Raw genomic sequence first — 27,383 nt, 5'->3', positions numbered from 1 at the left:
TGAATTTTGTGTATCGTTGCACCCCTAGTTATCTACGTAATACTAGTCAGATTAATCTCAGCACCAAACACTATAGAGTTCAGCACTGAACCAAAGTAACCAACCATAATCATTTAAATAAGTTTATAATTGAAATAAGTTTATAATTTATTGACAGTGATTTTTGAGAAAGTGACACAATGGTTTTTTTTTTATGCTTATGCTTTATGCTTCAGCCAACATGCTTCAAAAGGCCCAACTTTAATGTCATATTGTAAAGTGCATTAGCACACTGGAACACAAACCATGTTGAAAGACCAAAAAACAATATTTCGAAAGGTTTAGGAACCCTGTTTGAACTTTTTCAGTTTAAATCAACAGAAAGACCTGTTTGCTTTTACCCTATATTTGCATAAAAAATTTATGATTTGTTTACATATGGGTTACCATGTATATCTGAAAAAGGGGTATTTTCCTGTTGTTGTTTTTTTTTTGGTTTTTTTTTCTTGTTTTTGCTGTTGTTTTTGTTTGGGTTTTTTTAAGTTAATATGCTTATTTATTATTTAAAAATAATGTGCATTAGCACAGGTAGTACATTGAAAGTAGAAACTAACCAACTTGCATCTTTTAGTTGACAAGAACAGCTATACATAAATTATACTTTGTGCTTGGAGCAGTAATTTGTGTGCTTTTACTTGTGGATGCTGTACGACTCAGATATTTCATCCTTTTAAATCCAACATTATCTCTGTCTGCTCCCTCAGGGTCGATGGGAGAGTCAGCAGGATATCTACATGCCCTCTCAGTTTCCTCGCACCCTGCCCCGCCCAGCCTCCTCCCCTTCCACCTACTCTACCTCCCCGTCTTCATCAACTACTCCCTTCGGCACTCCTCCTCCACAGAACCAGGAACCAGAGCAAGGTAAACCCCTCCTTCTTTTCCCATCTCCTTTCTCTCTTCAATAAAACACTTTGGGCTCTGCTCATTGCTCCATCTTACTCCCCCAGCCATTCTTTTCTCCTCCTTTTTCTTCTGCCTGGATTCATCCACTTGAGCTGCTCACAGATTTCACCTTACTTTCTCTTCCACCTTGTCCTCTTTTGTCTGATGTTCCAAAGATATTTAACCACACCATCTGATGTTTCATTGTTCACATTATTAAATGCTAGATCCTCCATGTCCAGTGTGTTATCACACTATCTACCTGCTCTCTTTGTATTCATTTCTAGTGTAAAGGTCTCCATTCTCTCCTCATCTCCTTGAACAGAGCTTTTTTTTTTTTTAATGTCTGCTGTGATTAATCTGAATATTGTCTGTCAGTTAGTTGATTCATAGTGATTTCATGTTAATGTCAGTTTGAATCATTGTCACTGTGACGTCCTTCAGCGTAATTCTGTTTTGAAAATAAACAGAATTAATGATGTTTAAATAATTTCTCTTTCACAGTCCAGTAATTTAGAGTGTTTATGAAATCATATCCTAATGGCTGAAATCATCTTTGTGTTAGTTTTTTTTTGTTTAGTGTTTTTTTTTGTTTTTTTGTTTTTTTGTTTTTGCCAGCTTCCTCTGTTAGTCTATCCCAGTATTGGGGTTTTTGCCATTTTCTGGACTCACTTTCAACTTCCAATCTTAATCTTTCATGCCTCCTCTACCTCCTGGACCTCCTCTTGTTTCCTTGCTTCCTTCCCTCTCTTCTGCCTCCTCCCTTCTCGCCTTCTTCCCTTCTTCCCCCCCTCCAGGTCGTTCAGGACTTGCTGCCTCTTATCTTTCAGTTAAGGCGCTGGTTCCCCAGATGCCCAAACTGCTCAAGTCTCTGTTTCCAGTGCGAGATGAGAAGAAGGAGCTGAGACCTTCGCCGCAAAACCAGCAGGTCAGCAGATGGTCCAGTGCAATTCCCTGGAAGCCTTGTATTGAGTTTGTTACATACCTGCAATAGATATAATATCACTTTTTTATTTTTCAACTTTTATTTTTAAATATTTGAACCATTATTCTAGGATCCTTACCTTACAATATAAAGCGCCTTGAGGTGACTGTTGTTATTTGGCAATTTCAATAAAACTGAAATGACCTGAACTAAATTGTAGACGGGTTAATCAGAATTGATTTCTACTCTTTCTGCCCATTGAAATAGTTTATTGATTGCAGGTGACATTTTTCACTCCATGTTATGAGTTCACACATAACCATACAGATGGTTACGTGTGGTTACACCACTAAGCAGTTTTTACCTGCTTTCCACACACTCAAGCTGCAATCGGTGCATCGGTAGCAATTTGGGGTTCAACATCTTGCCCAGGACATTTCAGCATGCGTTAATAAGCTGTAATGCTGTAGCTGCACTCATGACCAGAGGTTTTCGCAGGCACAAGTTTGTTTGTTTTTTGTTGTTGTTGTTTTTTTTATTCTTTCTTCAGGGTTTCATGGTTTCAGTAAAATATTGATGAATTATAATTGACAAATTAATGACTAAAAGAAAGTGTGCATTGTGTTGTTCTGTGTGGCATGCTGGCTATCAACTTATTGGTCAGATTTAGACTACTGGTGATCGATTCCTGCCATATCAGTGGTCCTAGCTGATCAGTTTGAGGATTTCTACTTACCCCCCACTTTTTAGAACTTCAAGTTATGAAAAGGAAGGGTCAAAAATGTAAATACTGACTCTTCATGTGCCAGTAAATGTCGTTGTTTTTCACTATATCATAGAAACATCCATCAATTTTCTTCCACTTATTGGCTGCTTTCCAAGTCCCACAGTCTAACCAAGCCTGATAGGACTGCTCCTTCATGCTGGGAGTTGAAGATTTCGTGGACGGTAGCCTCTGTCAGACATTCCCAGTGCAACCTCACTGGTCCAACTCACCACCAGCTGGTGATCAGTTGACAGCTCAGCACCTCTCTTCACCCGAGTGTCCAAATGTATGGCTGGAGGAGCTAACCCCATTATGACACAATTACAAAATTGATCATCGAGCTGCCTGGGATGTCCTGGTGCCCTTATGGACACCCTTATGTTCAAACATGGTTTTCTGTGGACAAACTGTGGTTTGTACAGAAGTCCAGTAGTAGAACACCACTCAGGTGTGGCAGGCCAGTCACACCCCTCCAGGTCTCACTGACAGAATCCCCAGGTGGAGCACTGCCAAAGATAACTCCAGAGCTGTGTGTTGAGTTGAGCCTCACTATCTCTATCCAGTACTTCTCAACCTTACACATTAGCTCAGGCTCCTTCCCCACTGCTAGCCTTGGTAGCCAGGAATCGGCCCAGCACACACTGCATCCAGCCCTTCCTGTGGGTGGTGGACTTACGAAAGGGTGGGCCCATGGACTAAGGCCAGGCCGCATGACATGATGTTAAATACATAGCATTGATTCAGTGCCATTAGCCTGCCACAGCCTGTTTATTTGCATTTCTTTTTTCTCTGTTGTGTCCTTGTCACTCAGCAGCACGTGCCTCGTATAGTGACCTCATCAGGAGGGGACGACAACAAAGGCAAGACCGAGACGGTGAGATTAAATCTCGTCTTATCCTTTACATGCTGTTTGGTTTATCGGTAACTTAATTTTAATCAGGTTTTTTAAGATTTTGTTTGAGATCAAAATAACATGAATACCTTTGATTAGTAATTTTTATTTGTAGTTTAATCCACTTTGTTCTTTGAGGAAAAACCGCATTAGGTAACCACAGTCTCTGTTTGTTTTCAGTTTGCAGCATTAGAGGATGATTTCACTTTTTTTCCCCAAGTGTATTGCAAAAAACAAAAGTTGCCTCCATTAATCCCTGCTGTCCAATTTATCAACTAACAAGGGTCATTGCAACAGTCTGATAATGCACTTTTATAAATTCAGGGATACTAAAAGCAACTGAAGATCTAGTACCCAAATCACGCAGTCCCATAATACAGTTCTGTAGTTCTGTTTATTCTCTTCTTTCTCTGTAAGATGCATCCTTACTAGATTCCAATTCCACATCGGTTCTTAATGTGGTCCCATTGTAAGTTTTAATGAATTGCTCTTTATGTGCAGTTTAAGACCTTTTCAGCGATTCACTCATTAGCGTAATTGCATTGTGCTTGATTTATAGAACTGCACTAAATCTGTGCCGTAGCTCACCCTGTACACAGTAACGTATGCTTTAGCCTGATATGCACCTTGGGCCTCTATAGGGAGTCAACGCAGTCAAAAGATGAGATTCGCAGACCCTAGACTTCTTCCTGTCAAGTTTTATTTTGAAGGTTGATTACTGTTGTTGATTACTCTTTTGTTTTGCCTTGTCTGCATGCTCTTATCTGTCCCCCCGGTTTCCTGTAGACTGCTATTCTACGGCCCCCAGCCAAAGACAGACGGGCAGAGCTCCCAGAAGTCTCTCCTCTTCCTGTGCATGACCCGCATGACACCACCCCTCTCAGCCCCCTCAGCCAGTCGTCAAGCGGCTACTTCTCTGCTAGTGTTTCTACAGCTACCCTGTGTGACGTTCTCCAACCCTCCTCCTCATCCTCCTCCCTCCTGGCTGCCGAGACCACGTTACCCACAAACCCCCAGCAGCAGGGCGCTGACAGGAACGATATTGTGACCTCTCCTTCTCAGTTTGGTGCCAAGGTGTCAGTCGTCGCTTCGCCTGCTTCTCACAACTCAGCCAATCACAATAGCATCACGTCCGACGTCTCCTCCGAACAGAAGCTGATAAACTCCGGAGGAAATGAAGGCTTTGAGAGACTAGAGATCTTTGTGGATGATGATGAGCGAGGTGGTGAAGACGTGCTGCCTGATTGGCTGACAGAAGGAGCATATGTTACAGTAGGGAACAATAAGGCGGGGACGGTGCGTTACATTGGGGTGACACAGTTTGCTGAAGGAGTTTGGGTGGGGGTGGAGCTGGACACTCCTGTAGGTATGTATCCAGTTAAAAGGATCAGTGCAGTCCACCATAGTCCTAAATGTCTGTCGATTGATGGAGATGACCTTATGTTTGCAGGTAAGAACGACGGCTCCGTCGGAGGTCAGCGGTATTTCCACTGTAAGCCGGGTTACGGGGTGCTGGTCCGCCCAAACCGGCTGTCCTCCCGCGAGCGGACCAATCGGCAGACAGGGGAGTTTACCCCTTCTGCCCACGTCCCCATCCTGCGAGGAGAGGCCATTGTTGCACGCCGAGGGGAGAATCGCAAATCCTGGAGCAGCTGAGACATGAAAACTAGGAACCCACAATCGTCGTCCTCCTCCTCTCAGCTATGCAACAGGCTCATACTCTACAACTGACCTACTGCCTAACCTCCTACAGTTAGATTCTACACTCACTGCATCCATTCATAGAGTCTGGATGGATATAGAATAAACACGATAAAGAGAACTTTCAAGAACAATTCAAGTAAGATAATGAAAGACTATGCAGGATATTTGGAAGTACGTGGAAGGACCAGTTGTCATGCGGGAAGATGATTAGCAGTCAGTGGGAAGACTGCTGAGACTGAATGAAAAGCAGAACTATTTGGACCAGGAGTGAGGACTGAACCCCGCAGGCTGGATGATGCTTTCTTAGCTGATATACAGGGATGCAAACATGTGGCTTTTTTGTGGTCACACTGGGGTAATTTGGTTGGGAGCAAGGTATTTTTACAGTGGGATGGAAGACTTTCAAAGGACGAGGCTAATGGATTTACTGGCCCCATCTTATTTTATTTTTTTTGTTGTCGTTCATCTTTCACGATTAATTGTCAGCCTGTAATAGTTGTTAAAAGAAGTCAAATGATCCTATTTGACCATAAAGATTTTATAAAGCTGACTATTAGGCAGTGAAGATTGGCGTCACTTTTCTTTGACATTTTATTTATTTATCTCAGTTCCTGAGTACCACAAACCTCAAATCATATTGTGGCAGTAGATATTTGCTGCGTTTTCACACTTGACATGTTTGTATCCCTGCATAGGATGCCTCTACTTGATAGTCCAGAATTTAACGCTACGGTTGCCACCTTCCTGAACTCTCCAGGTCCAATTTGCAGACTGACACTTTGACTCTCCCTCTCGGACTCCTTTTTTTCCCATTTTCTTTTGAAGATTGATCCTCCCAGAATGTGCCTTCACCATGGCTTGGTTTGCATTTGTCTGTATATTTAACTCCTTGTAGCCGTGTTTGTGTTGAAGAGAATGCCTAGTGCTAAGTGTGAGGTGATCTCAGGGACTGCAGAGGGGAAAGCACAGTGTGCGTGTGTGTGTAAATGTTGTACAGTGTTGCTCTGTGTGTACGTTAATGTTGTAGTCGTGATGGTGTTAAAGATTAGCTTCGTACAGCAGGAATAGTCGTGACAAAGCCACTATGAAACTGGGAGGCTTTAAAAGTTGATTTTTGCACTGGAGACGTTGGATAAGGAGCTTCTGTACGTGAACAGAACATGTCTGTGGTTATGATGCAGCGACCAGATAAGGTAACGAGAACAGGTTGGCTTTCTTTGGTGTCGTCTTTGTTTTGTTTGTTTTATTCTTTTGTTTGTTTGGATTTTTAATCCCAGTCAGGATATTCCCATGTCCCTGAAAGTGACTGATGATATCCGGACACCAGGAGGCGCTGTTTGGGCAGCACCTTAGTGCTGTGGAGGTGGAAATGGGCAGAGTATGTGCTGAGGAAAAGAAAGTGACTTAAGCTTGAGAGAAGGGTGAATTTGCATCTATGCATTTGATCTTTTTAAAAGTAAGTTTTTAGTCCTTGTTTCTTTATACTGACACAAATGGGAGAACGAGCTATGAGTACATTTTGTTAAACCCAGAGGCAGTCCTGACTGATCTGTGGAAGAAAATTTAAAAGATATCGTAGACATGTGGATTATTACTTTTTTTTAAATTAGGTTTTATGAAACATTCCAGAGGGATGATGACATTTTTACACTGAATTTTATTCTTGTGATTTAATGTGATTTAAATCGTTTCAGTGCACCAAAGCACTATTAGGAATGAAGATGGTATATGTGTTTGCAGTGCTTTTACAAGTTAAAGGACACCTATTATGCTTTTACTCATTTCCTGTACTGTATGTACTTTTACAGTGGTGAACGATCATATCTAAAATAAATGTTTGCACAAGTAATCCCTATAAGCCAAAATCTAAGGCTTTAAGCTTCTCAAAATGCTCTGTTTCAGACAGTTTTTATATTCTTGGCTCTATATGACCTAATCATCTCAGGTTAATCTCAGGAGCCAATCAGGAAAGGCATCCTGAAGCGAGGGGAATGGAGCTAAAATAGCTTATTTCATTCTATGAATTGAGGGGCTCCACTGAGTCCAACTATAATATAAATATGGGTTATTTTGAGTAAGTTGTCATTTAATCCGTTACATGATGGAAGTCCAAGGAGAAAGGCAAAAATTTGAAACATGTTAAATTTGTTTAAAGTGTTAAAGTGTCAGCCTTTCTTTTTAATTGTGACTCTCCCCCGAGTTTATGCAGCTTTCACAAGAGGCCTGACAAACGGATGATATTCCAACATAAGTGATACAAAGCAAACTGTATTCAGTCACATGGGAAAGAATGAAAATCCTGGAAATGAGCATAATAGGTCTTCTTTAAAGGGCCAATCCAGTTCAGTTCACATTGAAAAGTTTTACTGCCTGTGAAAACGTCCTGTAGCTCTGAGGAGGAGCTCTGTACACCTGAGCAAATGACACTTTTCTATAAATTTATACCATGAAGCCACAGATGCATTAATCTCGAGGTGAGACTCTAATAAAAGCTGCTACTGAGTTGCATAATGGGAGATGTTTTTTGGAGGGTTCTGGAGTTTTGTTGGCTTTTGCTTTTTTAATTTCGGCGGTCCTTTTTGAAAAGGCAACACTAAATCTCTGGAGTAATGTCGAGACTGAGGTGAGGAAGTGTTCGGTTTGTCTCAGAGAGGGAGGATGAAGCACGGCCAGATGGCTTTAAAGGTGGAAAATAATTAATTTTGAACGTTCTTGGGATATTTTAGCTCTATGGTTCCTTTAAAAGAGCCTCCCAATGAACTGAATAAGTTTTATTGAAGGATGAGGCAGGTTTTTGGTGTCTGTAATGGTTTTCAGGTTCCTGATGTTGATGATGGAACGGTTATCTGGATTACTGTGTGCTTATACTGTAAACACACTATGTCTGAACACTATCGTCTTCATGGATCCATCAGTGAAGTTACTATTTATGTTTAAATGCTTGTGTGCACGCAGTGATCGCACACAAGCTGGTAAAGCCTTTTTATTTGAATAAATAAATGTTGCACAAATGATTTCATTAAAATCGCTGCTATTAGCGTTGTAAATTTACCTGTAAATGAATCAGTTGATTACTCGTGTCTCATACTGTATGATAGATTGGATCTCAGTAGTAGTGTTTAATTCCCGAATTAACAAACAAAACTAAAGTCTGTGCTCCTGGTTCAGTGGCCCATATATTTTTATGACTTAGTAAAATTCTTCTGAATGAGGCACTTTGTCGTATGAGCCTTGAAGAAGCGATGGGCAGGATATTTTCTGGGTGAAGAATCACTTCTGTACAGGAAACTGATTGAAATATAAGATGAGGCTCCACAGTCTATTTTATTATCTGTGTATTTATTGTCTGGCCATAAAATCCAGACCTCTGGAGTCCTCTGATTGGCTAGTTTCTGCCTGTTGTGTCATTAGTTAGCAGGTTGTGAAGTGCTCTGTCGGTTAGTTTTCAATAATGTGGTCTGTAACAGTTCGGTGGTAATAAAGGAAGTGTTCCTGTGTGCGTTTGTGTGTGTGGGTGAGTGTCGAGTGCACCTGTCTCTGATTCAGTTGTGTCTTTGAGTCGTTGCCAAGATGGGAAAATAACTGTCAGCGGCCGTTTCACGTATATTTCCTGGGACTTCAGCATAGAGCGGCAAGCCTTCGCCCTCGCTGCTCTACTGGCAAAAAATACTAATTCCCGTCCTGGTGTCTGCTCTGCTTTGTGTGTTTGAGATCACTTCAGGCTTCTGGATGTTCTTTTATGTTGTTGTGCCTCAGAAACCATGTGACCATGTATCTTTCACACACTTTTTTCATATCAACGCTTCAATTCATTTGCACAAACGCCTCCAGATGGAATTGAAGACTTAATTTCTGGAATTATTGTACATGTAAGAAGAAAAATACAAACTGTTTTTTTGTTTGTTTTTTTAAAGATGAAGTGGGTTTTTTCTTGTTTCAGATTACCTGTTTTTCTTCTCCTTCTCCTAGTATGATTATTTAAGATTACTCACTGTTTTCCTCCCAGAAATTAAACTGTAAAATGTAGAGCCAAGCAGAGCTAAGCTCCAATGTAGATGGACTTCTCTTCCAGCACAATCTCCTGTTTAGCTCCCCATAGCAGTGGATCAAGTGTGATGAGGGCATAAAGCAGATAAGAAAACAGCTCTGTAGACTGCAGGATGCTCAAGATCCACACGTCAACAAGGGTCGATTTCTTTTTCTTTTTTTTTTAAAGAAGAACTGAACAAAAGGAAGTGTAGCGTTAGTAATTGCTGTTTGGATGAGTTTAATATTCTAGCTTCAATTCAATAGGCTCCATCTCTGCTGCAGTAGTTATAAAGATTAGAGGTAGAGATTGTTTCCATGACGCTACCATCAGGACCACATTTAATTCTACTTGTATTCCTGTGATATGGATCCAAGCGTATGTCGGTCTGGACGAATCTTTTGTCCCTCGCAGTTTCTTTTTTTTAAGGTTTTTTGCTTTTATTTTGCTCATTTTCAATCCCATGTCTTTGCATCGTCTGTCGTACTGCCTGCAGCTGCATGCTGAGTATAGGATCACTGGTTTTGAGCAAACCCCCGCCTGCCTTAATGTGGCCTTCAACCTGGAGCCAGACTAGTTTCAGCAGCAACAATTTCAGCTCTGCTCTGTACTAAACTCAGCAGTATTCAAAAGGGTCATTCCAAAACCACAGAAAGCCAGTCTAGTTTAATTTTTAATGGTTTGGTCCACAGGAGCTGTCAGGTTTATTACTCTCTTCCAGTTAAAGGAAGGCTAATGTGTCGCCCCCTAGTGGGTACCATGCCTGACTTCCTCACAGGGAATTTTCTATATAGCTAGACAGTGAAATCTAACCTACCACTGCCCTGCAGCAGCAACCTAACAGCTACTTGGGATGAAATCTTATCTCCGAAATTGTATTTTCTTGGATTTGTGTTGGACAAAAGCATATTTTCCTGCCTGGGTAGTTAGTTTTCACCTTGAAACTACCTCTGGCCTTGCTTATGCCACCTCCTGCTCCGAGGCCCTTTTATAGTTATTTTTTTTACAGCCTTTCACTGCTGGCAGCAAGTTCCTGTTTTCTGTGCTAGCATAAACTGCACAAATGAGCAATATGAGGGCATCGGGTGATGCATTGCCGCCTTGTTGCATGTGCATCATTTAAGATACAATGTCTGCTGGTGTATTTTAAAGGCTGTTATCAATATTCCTCTGAGGTACCAGCTGCCATATTTTTACCGAGCTGAGCGATTGGTGCTTGCCGAGTCAGAGAGTTTACTCCTCTTGTTACTCCTGCAAAAAACGACAACAAAAAAATATTTTCAGTCGTGTATCTTTTAACCCATTCAGCTGAAAATATTTAAATATTCAAGTGTTTGTTTATTGGGCTTCAGCCTGGTCAGCAGTATTAATAAAGCCCATCTATCATCTTAACTAATCATTATCAGTCACTGCTACTATTGATCCCTTAGGGCAGGTTTGTCCTGATGTGTCATTTGTATGTGTGAGTGCACCATCCAAGTGCTTGTTCGATGTATGTATGTGTGTGTATATATATGCTCATATTAAGAATTATAAAAGAAAAAAATCTGAGCACAAGTTTGGGTTTTGATTAATTTAATTGTTTTATGTAATTATATGCTGCAATCCAAAGAATAAACATGTATTATAATAAGTTTTTTCTTTTTCTTTTTTTAAAACCATCTGAAGGGTAATCTGATAAGATTAAATAAAATTTAATAAAAGAGGAATATTAACAGAGTATTTGTTTGTTTGTGCCTAGAAGATTTGATGCTTGAAGTTTTTAGAAATAACTGCATTTTGTTTGTTTCATTTGTTATCTCAAAACACAGCTGGCACCACTGGAACTTTTTTCCATTTTCTGGAACTTTACCTGTAATTTTACAGATTTCCTGTTGTGTTTCTTTCATGTGGAGAAACGGGTGTAATGTTGAAACAGCACTTATATAGTATACATAAATTCTTAATACTGGAAGACACCACAACTTTTTGGGGGGGTTTATTATGGACTTGTTTTACTGGTCAGCCCATTTAAGTTCAAATAAGGTCAAATGAATTGAAGTGAGTCAGTCTTGCTGCCAAGTTTTCATTAGACTGTGTAATTTGCTCAGATTATAGCACAGAATTAATCGTGCGTCCTCCGACGAACACTCCTCTGATTTAAAAATGTCACAGCTGAAAACTCAAATATACAAGTTAAGGCAGGATTGTTTACACCACTCAAGGCCAAGACAAAAAGTTATTAGGTACTTTAAAATCACTTTAATTCCAGTCAGATTCATTACAAAACTCATTTAAAGGATACCTCAGCCTTCAGCTTGGTGTATTAATTGATGTGGCTCAAACTGCTTTAACTACAACTAAGTCGAGTTTAAAACAGATTTATTTCTTCATGTAGAAAATATCTATTTTCTTAAGACTTCAGAGCTCCTGCTTTTTCCAAATTGGTAACTGAGCCACGTTAACAGGAAATACAGAAGCTTAAACTGGAATTATTTTGTTAATACTGTGGAACATATATTCCTTTAACCCACCACATGTTAATATACGTCTCTGCATTTAATATCTGGCTTTCTTCCTCTTCATGGCTTTTGTCTCGTCTCCTTCATCAATCCAATCAGTAGTGGCAGATGGCTGCTCCATCCTGAGCCTAGAGGTTTCTTCCTGTTAAAAGAGTGTTTGTCTTTCACACTGTCACCAAATCTCTTGCTCATATGGGGTGTGATTGTTAGGGTTTCTCAGTATTTTAGGGTTTTTACCTTAACCTCCTAGGACCTGGTGTCCACATATGTGGACATCACATTTTGGGTTATTTACTCAAGTTTGCTCTACAAGGGCCTGATATCCACTTACGAGGACATTATACTGCTACTGTTCTATCAAAATTTTAAACGAATATCCTCATATGTGGCCCTGATTTTTCATAAAAACAAAAATAAGTTAAAAAAAAATCTGGTAATTCTTTGTTTTTACATTCATCGGGCCCCAATCAGCCCAAATATCAAAGAGAAATTAAAAATGCATGCCGTGGAAGAGTTTGGGTCTTAGGAGGTTAAAGTACAACATGCTTTGAGACCATTGCTGTTGTGATTTGGAGCTATACAGAAATTCAACTGAACTCCGAATTATTTATTTATTATTAAAGCAGTAAGACTACAGAACTGAGCAGTTTGCATATTTCGTGTCACTGGGCAGGGCTCAAGTGGGAAAACACATACTTCAAGAGTAAAATGCTTAAATCATAATGGTATGAGTGTTTCACGCTAGTTTCATTGAACTGGGAAAAGGGAAAAAGCTTATGGACAAACAAGTTTTCCTATTTTCTGGTTTCCTTTCTTGTTGTCCAGCCCACTGCACATGCTCAGTTTTCTCCCGTGGTTGCAGGCACAGATCACACTGTACGCATAATGCAATTGTGCAAATCTGTTTTACAGATCTTTTATATCGGTGGGGTTATTTATTTTTTTCCCCAGTTCCAGTACCACAAATGACTACTTTGGAAATTAGGCAGAAATCTAATCACAACCTCTTGGCACTCAGGAAGCAGATGACCTTATTTGGATGTCAAATTCTTTTACTTGTGCTGGTTTTATTTTCAGACTGTATAGTGACAAGAGCAGACACTCAGGTCAAACCTGATGACTTGAACACATTTATATCTTAGTTTGCTCACTAGTTACCGGAGATTTCATCCAAAGTCTCAAATGCCTTAAATATTCTGTAGTGAGATGTGCAGGTAAAGAAAGCACAGCAGCACACTGATGGAGTCTGATCAGTTTTTATTCCCTTGTAAATAGAATATCAATAAAAACACACCTTAAATATAACATAAGGTTTATCCAACAGATGAAAAAGTAACAAAAGGCCTATGTAGAGTTTCTACATAGCGATTACAGAACAGTCTACTGTCCAAAAAAGGCACTAAATCCTGAAATAGAAAAGAAGCAAATAAACAAAGAAAAATCAATTTAAACTGATACAACAAAGATCCTGCTGAGGTTTGATATTTTTCATTTTACAGAGATTTATTGAAGAGCTTATTGCCACAGTGAAATGGCAACCACTGCTTGTTTTCCTCCTGGCTGATTACATGAGAACATCAACACCGGAGCGTCTCCATTTCACGTTGACCACATGGATGATGTGTTTTTCACCTTAATTTAAAAAAAAAAAAAACAACCCAAAAAACAGATTTTTTTTTTTTTTTAACTCTTTAAACGTGAAACTGCATATCACAACACTGAGCAATGAAGGAGGAATGAAAGCACCTCACATGAGAGGCATCAGTCTCAACCTTAACATGCACCCTGATTTTGTTAAAGGAAGCATCGCACATCCAAACTTTCCTGTTGAATAAAGTATTTGCTGTACTATGTGGACCACCGGCCAAAGTGACGGCGGGATATGGCACAGGTAAAGACGAGTCAAGGTGTAGTCAGTGCCAAACATATGCACAGGTAGATGTTCCAAAAAACAAACAAAAAAAGAAAAACAGTTCAACAAGGCAACAGAGGACTGAAGGCAGATGGAAACACGCAGCACGAGCAAAGGCTTTTCTGTTTCTGTCCTACTGCTTTTTATTTTATGAGAACTTTAACTGTATTAGGCAGTTTCTGGCACAAAAAGAGTCCATTTAGATCAAAACAGACAAACAAAAGCACAGTAAACACCAGAAAAGACTGAGGTTTCTGTTATTAGAAGCAAATATGGGTTCTTTATGTAAGGAGGTTTAGCTTATTTCTTAACGTTTAAATCAGTGTTTACTCTCACTTTTGTAAGGTCTCCTGGTGGTGCTTAACAAATTATTGACACAGATCCACCTCAGATTTATCTATCCAATCGTTTTAATAGACCGCGATGGGTAATCAAACTAAGACTGTGACCTTGCCTTTATTTTTCATTTGCAGTTTCTTTCCCTTTTTCTTATGTACAAAATAGCTAAAATGACACAAACACACACTAACTGGCTGCTTCAGACCTCCAAAATGCAATGTCATGAGAAGACCATGAAGGCAAAAAAGAATAATCTCAAAATAGCACAATGGCCTAAATGAATCCATAGATTCATTTCAGAAAGGCTTCTGCTTAGCAGATTAAAAAGAAAAAAACTAAGTAAAAAACGATCTGTAACCCTTTGATGGGTTTGTAAATTTTGGTGTAAATCATTAAATGACAGAAAGCTACATAACTGACTAATAATGTCTCAAATGCTTAAAGCAAAGACACCCAGGACAGCTCTGCTGCCGCACAATTAAAGAAATCCTCCACCATGCAACAAAGTTTCTCAGACATTTAGCCCGAAACACTGAAATCCACCAGAATGACAGAGAGACTATTTCGTATTTTATGGACCCTGGTGGACGTTGGAGCTCATAAATGAGTAAATTCCCTTTAAACGTGATATTTACTGGCTCTAGTTTGAGGAGAAATTTCCCTTTTGAAAAGCCGCTGACGCTTCTGTTGTCAGCCAGCGTGAATCATCTTTACGGCCTTGTCACAGTTTGATCCAGACGGGACTGACGCAAATCAGCTCGACAGTTAGTTTGAAGCTTTGATTCACATTGAAGCAGCTGTGAACAAACCTGCGGGGAGTAGCTTATAGCTGAATGGGAGGGAGCGAGGTATATATGTTGAGTTTTTAAACTCCGAACTAGTAGCTTAGCCTGTAAAGCACCTGGTGACGATGGACCGGTTTGAATGAAGCCGCTTTAGTGTAACAGAACATCATGTTATTAACTCGCCTGCATTAGTACGGTTAAAAATGTACAGCCATTGTAGAAGTCTTCTTCATGCACTGATCCTCTGTTAGTGCGCTGAGAAAAATGAGGCACTTAAGCATGAAGCTGAGGTGTGCTGCACCTTCATAAGCATTTAGGTTTCTATCAAGTGTTACACTGCACTGTAGTATTATTAATGTTTTAGCCTTTGAGAAGGTTTTAGTGTCAGCTGTAAAAGGTAAGCAAATGTAAGAGCTGGACTGATAGTGTTGAATGATAGTGTCAGCAGTGATCCCCCACTGAGCTGCACTCACTTTTTTTTATTTTGTTTTAAAGGTTAGTAAGTGTCTGTCTGTGTGCGTGTTGCTCATACTGGAGACTGCAGTCATCCTTACTTTTTTTTAGCGCGTTTTAACCCATTGTTTTGCTTTTCTCGCCTACAAACTTGAGCTCATTTTCAGCCAAAGCCAGAGTCAAAATTTTGTCAAAATCTTCAGTTAAAATCCTGGATCCTTCAGACATACTTGTGACCATATATCTTTCAATTATCTTAATGTTCATCAGCAGAACATTAAGCAGCTGAGGAGCCACGTCTCCTCCTTGACTCTGGTGGAACAGGACGTACGTACAAAGCTTGGATCACTATGACATTTCTGTTAGTGTAGTTGAAACGCTCTGAGCACGGTGCTTAGTGTGCAGAACATTTTGGGAGTGCATGACTAGGACGGCGTTTAAACCAAAAGCCCCAGAGCCCTTACTCACTTTTGACCGGTGGATGATTTTGTATTCACTACAAAACTGATCTGGAAATTATTTTAGGGTTCTGGAGCTTTAACAATATGAACCACGAGCAGTTTAGTAAAGACGGATGGCATCGCTGTGACGTCACCCACATCTGGACTTCTTCGCCATTATTGTCTTGGGTGTTTTGAACCCAGATGTGAAGACCAAGGAGTGTATCTGACTTAGACAGTTAAATTATGGCTTATTAGACGCTTCCATGCCTTCAGTTTTTAAAAATACTTCTACAATGGCTGTACTAACCTTAAATATCCTCAATTTTACCTCAAATATTTACTTGGTTTTTTAATTATTAAAGGAGATTTCTTCTTATGGTGATTTCAAAAGAATTAACCTCCTCTGGCCTGTCAGTCAGTCTTAGTGACTAGTGAAATATTTCAACAAGGACTCAAAGCACCATAAACAAATTAAGTGTCATTCAAAATGAAAATACAGCTTAAAAGTGACAGTGTGTGTTTTGAACACATGGCATATCGAGCACAAACACAGATATACCTGAAAAAGAATATAAAAATGATGCATTTGCTTGAAATAGTTTCTAACACATCTGATGCGTCTTTGATTAGCATATCTCAAACACACAGTTTCATCCATGATTATCATACACTCAGAAAATACACAAAATTTTAAAACTTAATACTTTGGCTAATGTTTCACTCGTCTTTCACCAACATGATAAGACTCATACTGATAGTTTCTCTCATTTGAAGCTAATATGTCTATATAGTGTACAAAGAAATGGATTTGGATAGATATACTGTATTTAAGTATAGTCTGTGTGTCTACGCACACACACACACATATTAGAAAGATGGGTAACAAATTAAAGGAAAAACCCAATGTCGTGTCAAGGTGTTGGCCCTTCATGCACTGGAAATTCAGTGATTCTCCAAATTTCTAAAACTCTACTACAGGGATGAACAGCATTCCTCCAAAACATATTCCCTCATTTGGTGTTTTCAGAGTCCTCTCTAACTAGCCCACATTCTCCCATAGTTGCCCAAGTGAGTGTAATTCTGGTGACAGTCTGGTGACTTCACAGCTTACAAGAGTCTGCTTTCTGTTTTCAAAAGTTGTTTTCTTGGCTCATTTTTTTCGGTTCATCGGCTCACACAAAATAAGCACAACCCAACACTGCCAAACTGGTGAACGTTAAATAGACCTGTATTCATATAGTGCTTGCATACTATGGGCCTTTAAGAATATGGTGCAAACACTCGCGCTCTGATAGATACATCGGGGGCAATGATATTAGCCACTTACCGATCTATTGCATCAGCACTTACAACAGCAAACACGTTTCAAATGTCTATGTTTGGTACAATGCAAACACAAAAACCAGCTGATCCCAGCTGAGAAGTGCAGAGTGTAAACAAGTAAATAAATAGCTACACAACAAATGTTAGAGAAAGAAAAAACATATGGGCCAATATAGTCGGAATATCAGGTTTTTTACATTACTAACTATCATATCAGCACCCGTATTGAACATCTCAAATGTGTTAATATGGGGTTCAGCATCTTGCCCAAGGACAATTCAACGTGCAAACTGAACCACTAATCTTCCAATCAGTTTATGAATGGCTCTCTCAGCCACAGCTGCTTTCCAAGCACCAAATGTTTACCAATCAATGGCCTCCAGCCAGTGACATTAACACCAAACATACTTGCTATTTCACCTGAAAAGATAACCATTTAAAAAAAAAAAAGAAAATCAAAAGATAGACCATGTTTAGAAAAACTTAAAGCACGTCTGAAAGCTATATGCAGACTGCATGCCTAAAGATACAATGCACTGCCAGCCTGGAAGAGAACGCCCTTATTAGGAAAGTAGAATTATTGTGACCTTTCCCTCTACAGGGACAAACAGGCCCAAACTGGATCCTAACACTGTAGGTTCAGTTTCAGTTAAGTGGTTCAGTTTCCTTTAATTTATCACCCATCTGTATTTATTCACTTTACATTTTAATCTTTAGTATTTAAACAGCTTTTTGACACTACTGACTTCCTCTCAGCTGAATGATATGTGTTGATTATTAATTATATAATCCAGCAGGTAACTGGGTACGAATGAATAAACGTCACCCGGTCACAAGGACGCCCAGGTTTCTAGTTTTCATACAACTCACTCAAAAAAAACAAAACAAAAAAATGAAATTAAAAAACAAACAAACTTGTTATCGATTTGGAAGCAAAGTAAAGCCATACAGGATTTAAATTCTCACTGGAAACTGAGGCCCTAATTAGTTTAAACGCTACTAAATTCACAGTATTTAAATATTTATAAAGGGTAATTTCACTATTGTAAATAGAAATAAATCACATTTAAGTCCAAATTAGTGCCTGAAAACCTTAGGCGGCTGAATTTTCAATATAAACTTGCAGCATATAAGTAACCACACGAATACAAGTAAAATCTGAATACAAGTAAAAACAATAAATTCTGAAAGATTTAGTAATGATAAAATTGCATTATCGGTGTTTCAATCATTATGGCCTTTGCTGCTTCTACACATTGAGTTTATCTTATCAGGCAGGGGAGGCTCATACTATTTTTCTCTCTTTTTTTTTCTTAAACATTTTTCAGACATTTTGGGCCCAGAGACAGATTACTTATATGCTGTTACCCTAAGATTAAATATAAAATTTAAAATATAAAGAACTGTGATGAAATGTGCTGCAACACTTTATAACTATCAGTTAATATAAACTAAAATGAACGCATTTATCTTTTGAGGCTGTTAAGTTGTGTTGTGATCACAGTGCAAGACCCTGAAATGTTTGGAATTCCATGTCAAATACAGTGTTGTCCTGCTGTGAAAAAAAAGCAGTTTTCCAAGAAAATCTGCACAATGCATGAAAGTCCTGTTTATCAGCCTTCTATGGAAGATTTAAAATGCCTCAACATAAACAATCAACAAAGAAAACGGACAGCTACAGCATGTGTTCCCTTATAGGTGCGTCCTATTTCACTTTCTTTGCTGGATTTGTTTTTAGGTACATTTTAAATTTTCCACAGGTTGCTGGGGAACACTAACAAATAAAAGCTTATTGTTAATATTATAATTATAATACAATAATAATGCCTATACGAGCGTAGCAGAGCAGGTTGGTGGTTGGAGGTAGGGTTGGGAGGTATCTCAGGGTTGGACTTTATACGACTTTTGGTCATTTTTTTCCACTTATTATTACATTCCTATAAAATCTGCTTGCATATAATGACACCTGTTTATCGCTCTGACAGCTGTGATATCTGCCCCTCCTTTCAGTCGTCCTCCAGAGTCTCCGTCTTGATGTCATTCCCCACGCTGCACCCTGCGCCATCCCCCTGATTGGTTACCACCGGGCTGCTGTCACTCACTGCCGCCGCCTTCTCCAAACTGACTGGATCCTGGGCCTCGGACAGGGCACTGTGAACTGTGGGCTCGTCCTGGAGAGAGGGGGAAGGAGGGGACCAGGAAACACCTGTTAGTCTGGAACCTTCCATCTGAGGAACCGCGCCTGATATTAGGGAGCGACCAATAAGAGATGCGGCCCTCTGTCCAGACACGCCCCCTCTACCCAGGGCAGAAAACCAGCTCGGAAGCAGTGTGGGAACCTGAGTGAGGGGATAAGAAAAAAGAAGGTTGAGTGGATCTGTAGCACCGTGTGGAATCGCTGATAAATGTAAGGCGGGTGTAGATGTGCTCCAGCTGTACCTGGGTTGGAGAGGACAGGTCAGCTCGACTGAAACTGAACTGCCTTGCTGAAGCTCTCTTATCAAATAAGGACACCTCACAGCCCTGTGAAAAACCAGCAAACAAGTTATACAAGGCAGAGGCAAGTTATCGGTGTGACCATATATTCCTGTGATTTTGATCATTCACACACTGGGGCCAAACATTAATTTTTATTCAACATACAAGCACTATGAACAAATTCCCACGCTAAGTCGACTTATCAGAGAGATTTCTCCTCATATTGGAGCAATACGAGCGAGTTACATTTGTGTTTTGCTATTTTTTCATGTGTCAAACACTTTTTATTCCCTAAGTATTGACCGACTGTAAATAAAGAAGATCGTCAACACTCTGTTGTCTCTAACAATCTGTGGAGTGATTTCTGTGTGAAGGACTGTGACAAACATTTCAGTTTTCAAGACCAAATCTGACCCTGAACTTTCTTTCTTCTGCAAATACTTGCTAAATGTAGTGTCCCTGTAGCACTGATTACATGCAATTGGTTTCATGTGGGAGAACACTGCCTTGAAAGGATCAGGTAGACCATTTGATCCAAAGGCTTTGGGCTGATCAAGTAATTTACTAACATTACAAACTAATCATCCACAGATTTACAGAGCAGAGACGCAGAACTGCTACATGCTTTCTACATAAATAGTCAACATTGTGACAGTTGTCATTGTAGTGACACAGAGTTGTTGAAGGCACAAGATATATAGTACATACAACAGTCCAACACAAGTGTTGAGAAGCAAAAATCTAGCACAAACACAAGCTGTGCACAAGTGAGCAACATAATCACAACAGCAACAGCTGTGGGTGTCATTAATAACAATGGCTTATTGAGGTTATGCCGAGCCCCTTGAAAAACAATTATGGAGACCAGGACAGTTCTCATGGGGAAAATCAGAGAGGCAATTAACTTTAAAAATACAGAGTTCCTGCTTTGTTCTTTTTAGGGGGTTTGTGTTTCTATGTTCAGACATTAAGATGTAGGAATTCACGTATATAGTTTACCTGGTCAGGGAAGTCGTTGCCATCCACGTCGTCGCTGTTGGACTGACCTCCTGGACTCTGAACCTCGATGCCATGACTCTCCAAGATGGCTGCTTCTTCAAAAACACAAACGTCATCATAGCATATCGACTCAGCTACAAAACAGCAACACACTCAAAATAAGGACAACAGTGATTCAACTATTCAGAAGCTGCTCTTCTCGGAAAGAAAACAACATCCTGTTTCCTCTTCAGGTGTGCGAGAAATTTAACACTGTCTATTGTGATGACCAGCAATACTAGTGTGAACTGGGTGACACAGAAAAAGAACCTCACACAATTAGGATTTCTGTTAAAGTGAAACACAAGCTCTTGTGCGTGCTACTTGCACATAATGCTCTTAAGCATAGATACAGCACAAGTGATTTCCTGTGGGTTCTTTATTTATTTACACCAAACCATAGTGTAGTATACAACATCTAACGTGTATCTCTCTTTCACTCCCACACACACACACACACACACACACACAAATACAGACGTAGACATTACCAATATTAGCACGCCTCTTGATATCTTTGCGGCGGTTCGCAAACCAGTTGTAGACCTTCAGGGATGTTACCCTCTCCAAATCAGACAGCTTCTTTCCTGTAAAACACACACACACACACAGTCTAGGACATAACTAGCTTTACAATGCAGTTAGAAAAATTAAGTTTGGGATCCTGCAGTTCTTCTAATTAATAAATACATATTAAGCCAAAGAAGTAGTTAACATATTTATACTAAATAGCAAATCTAATAATTCGTTTCCCCAATCACTAATACTTAATTTGGGATGCAATTCACAACCTTTCGCCAGTAAGACTGTACCTGGTTTCTGTATGACAGCATTGCAGGCAGTGGCAATCTCCTCTCTCTTGGCTTCATCGGGATACTGGTTATCATTGAAATAGCTGCAGATACACATTGCACTTTGTTACTTTCACTTCTTCTTACATCAGTTCTACAATTCTACATCAGTACCCCTCCTCATCCTCACCCCTCCATGACAGCCAGACACTCCTTCCTCCAGGTAAATCTGCTCCCTCGTCGCAGACGGAAGCCCCCGGGGGCCGAACCAAATGTAGGAGGAGCTTGATTCCAGTCCATCACCTCCTCCAGTGGTATGGGGGTGGCTCGCATTGCCAGAGTAGCACCTGGAGCATCAAACATGACAAAAGATCAATGAGATTTACTAGGTTCTGTAAATTAGTAGGTTCTGGAAGTCAGTTTCGTGCCATTGGAAGCATTTACTGTACATTACCACAGCAATCCTTGTCTAAATCAAACTTTTGTCTCTGTATAAATCTTTAGACACATAATACACTGATTAATGATCACTAACTTATATGTCATAGTTGGTCACATTGATAGAAAAATGTCAGTCAGAGGTGGTGATGATGTGAATAACTAATTTCTAACTTAGACGAGGCTGAAAGGACTTTAACATTCTGAACTAAATATATTTTAAAACATTTATTTTTCAATATGCAGCTGCAGAGAGGAACATGGATTCAAGCCGCTCCAGGATCTGTATCCAATTTAGATCCAGTCATCTGATCTGTTTGAAATATCTAAAATCTAGCTGATTAGCATGTAGATAGCTCTATAAAACTTACACATTTCTTTTAATATGTTTACATTAATGTTAACATATGTTATAACTTGAAACAGCTACTATCGCTTAACACTTAGTAATTGTAACTCCTTACAAAGATCTCTGCTATGGTTGTAAGAGTGCCCAAATTATAAATGCTTATACTGAAAAATTATTAGGCATTTCTTACCCAGTAATGGCAGAAATAATGAACTCCACCATAAAACATAACTTTGTTTCAGCCCACTGCTGGTCAGAAACTATTCAAAAAACATTTTTTCATTCAATAAAAACTTCCTTTTGACAGCGGAAATGTGCCAGAGTCTGTTGCTTTACTGTGTAACTAATAGCACAGGCAAATAAGTAACCTGTGTCCATTTTCCCAGAATTTTATCTCCAGTTTCTGTCACAGACATTTTATCCCTGTCAGGTTACACTTGATTAGATTAGGTAAGAAAAACTTGATATAAAAGTCAAATGTAAAATTCCAGTTTCATCCAATGAAAATTCAAGTTGGGTGATGATGACCAGAAACCGTTTAAACAAAATGTATATTGTGGGCCAAACTAATTAAAATGTTTCCTTTCTCCTGTCTTGTATTTATAAAGATAAACATCATGGCCCACACTGAAACATAATCATATTCCTCCACCGGATTAAAATGAAAGCTCCGCTCTGTATTTACCCGTTGCCATGGTGAATCCTGGTATCGGCACATTGATGATGGCTTACTGTCTCTACTCACGCACACGCTTAACTGACGGTGGACATGCTCAGAGTTGTTTGAACTTACTGTGATCAGCCTTTCTGGAATGGGAAACTCTGAGTTGATGACAGAGTTTGTTGAACCTGCTTTCAGGGACAGGTCAACTACATTCTTAATTCTTAAGTTGTATTTTTTTTCAGACCGACTGGGAATCAGTACTTTATAGAGTAACAAGCTAATAAGGCAGATAAGAGTCATAATATCTGGAAGAAGCACCACGACAGTTTGTTTTCCCTATAGGGAGGTCACGTGCTAACTAGAAGTAGACTCCACTGTTTTTCCATTCTGTACATTCCAATATGCTGATCCCATGTTTAACACAATGTAGCCATTGTTTATTCCACACTTTGTTTCCATAACTGTAGCCTTCTCAAGATTCCTAAAATGTAAAAAAACAACAAAAAAAACAAGTTTTCTTTTCTTACAAAAGAATTTACACGGATACTATCTATCAATGCAAGTCCCACAAGCTGTCTGAGCTTGGCAGAACTCTTCTATGCTTAGACCACCTGGAATTCATTACAATGCTCCCTTTAGAGTGAATGCTTTAGTAATTGTTCAATTTAAATTTGTCGTCTTCTGTCTTTACCAGTTTTGTCTCTCAATTAATTGTATTTGTCTATTTTTTGTTTTTGCTGTGAACCTTTTAATCCAAAGTCTTATTATTTATTATTGATCTATTACTGGCTGTAAGCTTCTTTTGTAATTTTAAATATTCAATATTAGTTGTTGACTCGTGTCTAAACATCTCTGATTCTGATTAAGCCTAAAAAAAAATCTTTCGCTCTTCCTATAAAAAAAAAAAAAAAAAAAAAAAAGACAACACAGTGAGTCACACACTCAAAGCAGCACACTAGTTATTAAAAAACTCCCTCCTACTGTTTTATTTTACAGTATTTTTTCCACAGGTGGAAAAGTTACAGAAAAGTTTTATGAGAAATGTGGAGCTGTTGGAGAAATTAGTTGTTACCAGGATTGGTCTTCTCCAGCTGGTACCAGCGGAAGAAAGCTCGCTTCTTCTGCTCGCTGAGGTCCGATCCCTGCTGTAGGAGCCAGTGGGAGATCCGGCTCTGACTGATCCCTGGAGGAGCGGGACCAGAGTCACACTTGTGGGGGTCTGGTGCTTGTTCACACACCAACATTTCTGCTTGTGTTTTACCAAACAGATTCAATTTATACTCACCTGTTACCTGAGCAACCACAGCCTGGGATATACGTCGGTTCGCCAGGAAGGATTTAATCTCTTCCTTGATCACAGCACTGTCCCTCCTACAAGAAGGGAGAAGAAAAAGGTACAACACATTTAAATTTTCAACATTACAAGCCTGATATTAATTAACACACGGCAACACAACAATCACTATTCTTATACCAGATATAACTGTCTGCAGTTCAAATATACATTACAGGCTGTTGTACCTGAATGTGTGCTGCTGTAATATTCCTTGCTCTCCTTCTCCTTTGATTTCATTTTCACACATCTTCAAATCAATACTGCTGATTGCTGCCGTCTGGCTGCAGACTACAGATGAGAGGCACTAGACTGGATGTGTGTACTTGTGTTCATTTTGTATGTGTGAGTATTTGTTTGGCAGCAATCATCACATCATATTCATATTCAGAGTGAGCTACAAGCAGCCTTGTCAGGAATCAGGACCCTCTGTATTAACACATACCCTCTGCTGCTGCAAATTACTGTACATGTGTCTTTAAAAGCAACATACACCTATCTGAATTCCAAATTATTATTGTTTTTGCAGTAAACTAAAGAAAATAGTGTTATAATCTTTGTAGCACTAAATACAGTTGGTTGGCAAGAGTCCCTTTTCCGTCACTCATTACCAGGGCTGACTATCAAAATATCAAACATGCAGGTTCCTCCTATGCTGACTTTTCCAGTTTATTTACAGGTGAAACATTATAAACATATACAAAGCCCTATACTTTATATGATAACATAGGAGATACTGGAACACAACAAATACATGAACGTCTCTGCAGGGCAACAGTTAAAGTATGACAATAGTTAAGTGGCGGTGCTTAAGCGGAGCATCAAATCCTCGATTACAAAAAATATATCCACGGCTGTATATAGACAGATTTCTGTGATCAGGGATAAACAAAAGCCTGTACATAGACAGTGTCACAGATTATTGCGACACCATCAAACAAAAATGAGGACACGCCTTAAACTTGAATCTAAGCACCTCAGATACAGACATCAGGCTCTATACAGTTTTTCACATCGGATTTACGCCTCTGCGTTAAATCAACGTTGTACATACATTATAACTACAAACCCCTCTGAAACCTACACTGTTTTTCTTCTTAAGGCTAACCTTAAGGTTAATTTAATTTTTTCAAAGTTTATCTAGTGTCTGATGTTATATTGTTTAAGATAACAATTGGCTAAAATTATCTTCTTGCTCTGAGGATTTTTCTTTTTACTTCAGGCCAATTGAGTGTACATGCAAGTATTACATGTATGTATTTCAAAAGTACCGGTAAAACTATTTTATAAAAAAAAAAAATTTCTAGGTGTTATATTATTGAATCAAGGGAAGGCTGGTCTACTGGCATTTACGGCATGGAGTACCAGACTAAAACACTTAACAAAGTCTGCTGTGCTTTATGATTGCTAGATGTAGATCTGGCAAACCAGCCAGTTTCTCCTCAGTCTTGAAGTCTTTCATTCAAACTAACCCTTCCAATAAACCAGAAATATCACCTTTGTGAGTCCTATAAAGGGAAATACAATCATTGCTGTCTCTTGTAGTCAACATTTAATACAAATTAAAACAATAAAAAAAGCTGTTTCCTAATCTTGTTGTCTGAATGCACACCCTGAAAAACAACCTCCAAAATAACTTTCTAGAACATCTAATCTGCTCTTAGCTGGTGTGCCCTCGTTTTACCTGCCATTTAAAGGGCTGTTCTTACCTCATCAAGTCCTCCACCTTTTCATCAACGTCTATGTCCTCTTCACTAGCTTCAAACGCATACCCTGGTGTGGTTACAGTAGCGCTAACCACCCCAAGAGGAAACCGGGGTGGTGAAAGCTTCCCATTGGTAACGGCAACCAAACCGTTTGGCACTACTGCTGTTATGGTATTAGGTGAGGCTACCGGAACAGGCAGAGGTGGGGAGGTGGTGTCAAAGTTGTTATTAGGGGACAATGAGAGGCGGTTGTTGGGAAAACTTGTCTGAGTGGCGGTAGAAGTCATGGAAGAAGAGGCGGCGACAGTGCTGGAAGACGAAGGTGGCATATAGGAAGGTTTATGGGTCAACTTGTGCCCATGCTGCCGATCCAGGTGATCCAGGGTGTCCAGAGCATGGAGAACCTCTGCCTGGGTGATGCCCGTCCTCCGTAGCCTCTGGAGGAGGTCAATTTGCTCGATGGTGAAGCGAGGCTCCTCACACTGCTGGAACATCCTGTACGAGATTATTTTAAAACTGTTTAGTAGAGTTGTCTGAGCTAACACTGGTATAAATTTTAACATAATATAAAAGTGTCATATTGCAATACCTTTGCTATAGCAACGCCATGCATTTACAGTCCCTTATTTCAACAACCTCCAACAAAAGCAAGAAAACTGTTTCAGCTGAAGGTGAAAACAACAAACAAACAACCAGTCTAGGAAGGAGAGATGCTGGTAGTCCGTGATGTGCAATCCAAATGAAAACAAATGAATTAACCAAGCATTGCCAGTTGAACTCCATATGATGGGAAGAGCAAATGGCAGATGGAAATTACTGATGCAGTTCTGGTTAAACTAAAGTGTTAAGCATTTAGTTTCTATTTAAAATCTCCAGAGAAAACACTAAAAAAGAAAAGAAAAAACACTGGCTTACATTTGACTTATGCCATGTCACTGCATATAATGCTGTGTCATCACTATTGCACTATAATGCCCTGCTGCTGCTGGTAGCTTGCTTCAATAGATTCACACTTTGGATTAGGTAGTGTGTCATCAGTGATAGCAGCTCACTGGATAAGAGAGATTGAAAACGCCCTTTATTTGGGTACACTTCTATATGCTGTTGCCAGCAAGCTACAAGCATCAACAAAACACTGTTCAGTATTTTTTAACATGATGAAAAACACCATTATTGCACATTTTCACGAAATATTGTGACATAATTTTGAGGCTATATCGCCCACCTCTAGCTGACAGTAATCAGTGCCCACTGCACAGTAACACTATCCTCATGACTGCTGTGAAGTGTTTGCAATGCAGGCATGCGTAGTGCTTCTATGTACTGACAACAGAACTAAACACTTTAGAGGTGTTTAAAAAATGCATACCTTGAAATGACTAGTCAGAAAAATAAATGCTTTCCACAAATAGTGAGAGTTTTATGAAACAAAATGAAAATCACTAGTTTTTAGCTCATTGCAGACTTTTTTCTGCACAATGAGCTTCACATCTGAAAGAATCACAGAAAAAAATGCCAGTACAGTCACATCTGGTAACTTCCTGCCTGCAGATTTACAACACACACACACACACACACACACACACACACACACA

General features: G+C 39.5%; 2 protein-coding genes across 10 annotated transcripts in view; one reads left to right on the top strand and one right to left on the bottom strand.

Annotated features, from left to right (window-relative positions):
- kif13ba (kinesin family member 13Ba) overlaps nucleotides 1-10,868 on the top strand; it is a 57,063-nt gene extending 46,195 nt beyond the window's left edge. For 4 of the 7 annotated variants that reach the window (XM_005913060.3, XM_005913059.3, XM_005913062.2 and 1 more), the window contains exons 35-39: nucleotides 744-900; nucleotides 1,719-1,849; nucleotides 3,424-3,486; nucleotides 4,291-4,870; nucleotides 4,955-10,868. In XM_005913060.3, coding sequence (XP_005913122.1) covers nucleotides 744-900; nucleotides 1,719-1,849; nucleotides 3,424-3,486; nucleotides 4,291-4,870; nucleotides 4,955-5,160 — 1,137 coding nt within the window. In that variant the 3' untranslated portion in view covers nucleotides 5,161-10,868. The remainder of the gene's footprint in view (nucleotides 1-743; nucleotides 901-1,718; nucleotides 1,850-3,423; nucleotides 3,487-4,290; nucleotides 4,871-4,954) is intronic. The other 3 variants (XM_005913064.3, XM_005913063.3, XM_042217954.1) reach the window with 3 other exon arrangements.
- A 2,108-nt stretch (nucleotides 10,869-12,976) lies between these two features.
- Nucleotides 12,977-27,383, bottom strand: part of LOC102295189 (homeobox-containing protein 1) — a 19,148-nt gene continuing 4,741 nt past the window's right edge. The window contains exons 2-10 of one of the 3 annotated variants that reach the window (XM_005913065.2): nucleotides 25,792-26,283; nucleotides 24,035-24,120; nucleotides 23,822-23,932; nucleotides 21,489-21,645; nucleotides 21,320-21,402; nucleotides 20,999-21,094; nucleotides 20,469-20,563; nucleotides 19,431-19,514; nucleotides 12,977-19,330 (exon numbers count right to left, since the gene is read on the bottom strand). In XM_005913065.2, coding sequence (XP_005913127.1) covers nucleotides 18,998-19,330; nucleotides 19,431-19,514; nucleotides 20,469-20,563; nucleotides 20,999-21,094; nucleotides 21,320-21,402; nucleotides 21,489-21,645; nucleotides 23,822-23,932; nucleotides 24,035-24,120; nucleotides 25,792-26,282 — 1,536 coding nt within the window. In that variant the 5' untranslated portion in view covers nucleotide 26,283 and the 3' untranslated portion in view covers nucleotides 12,977-18,997. The remainder of the gene's footprint in view (nucleotides 19,331-19,430; nucleotides 19,515-20,468; nucleotides 20,564-20,998; nucleotides 21,095-21,319; nucleotides 21,403-21,488; nucleotides 21,646-23,821; nucleotides 23,933-24,034; nucleotides 24,121-25,791; nucleotides 26,284-27,383) is intronic. The other 2 variants (XM_005913066.2, XM_005913067.2) reach the window with 2 other exon arrangements.

This window comes from Haplochromis burtoni, unplaced genomic scaffold (genome assembly GCF_018398535.1).
Source record: "Haplochromis burtoni strain Fernald_Lab_line unplaced genomic scaffold, NCSU_Asbu1 Contig_2, whole genome shotgun sequence".
Lineage (NCBI taxonomy): Eukaryota > Metazoa > Chordata > Actinopteri > Cichliformes > Cichlidae > Haplochromis > Haplochromis burtoni.
The sequence above is the reverse complement of the archived record's forward strand: the minus strand, read 5'-3'. Positions and strand labels throughout refer to the sequence as shown.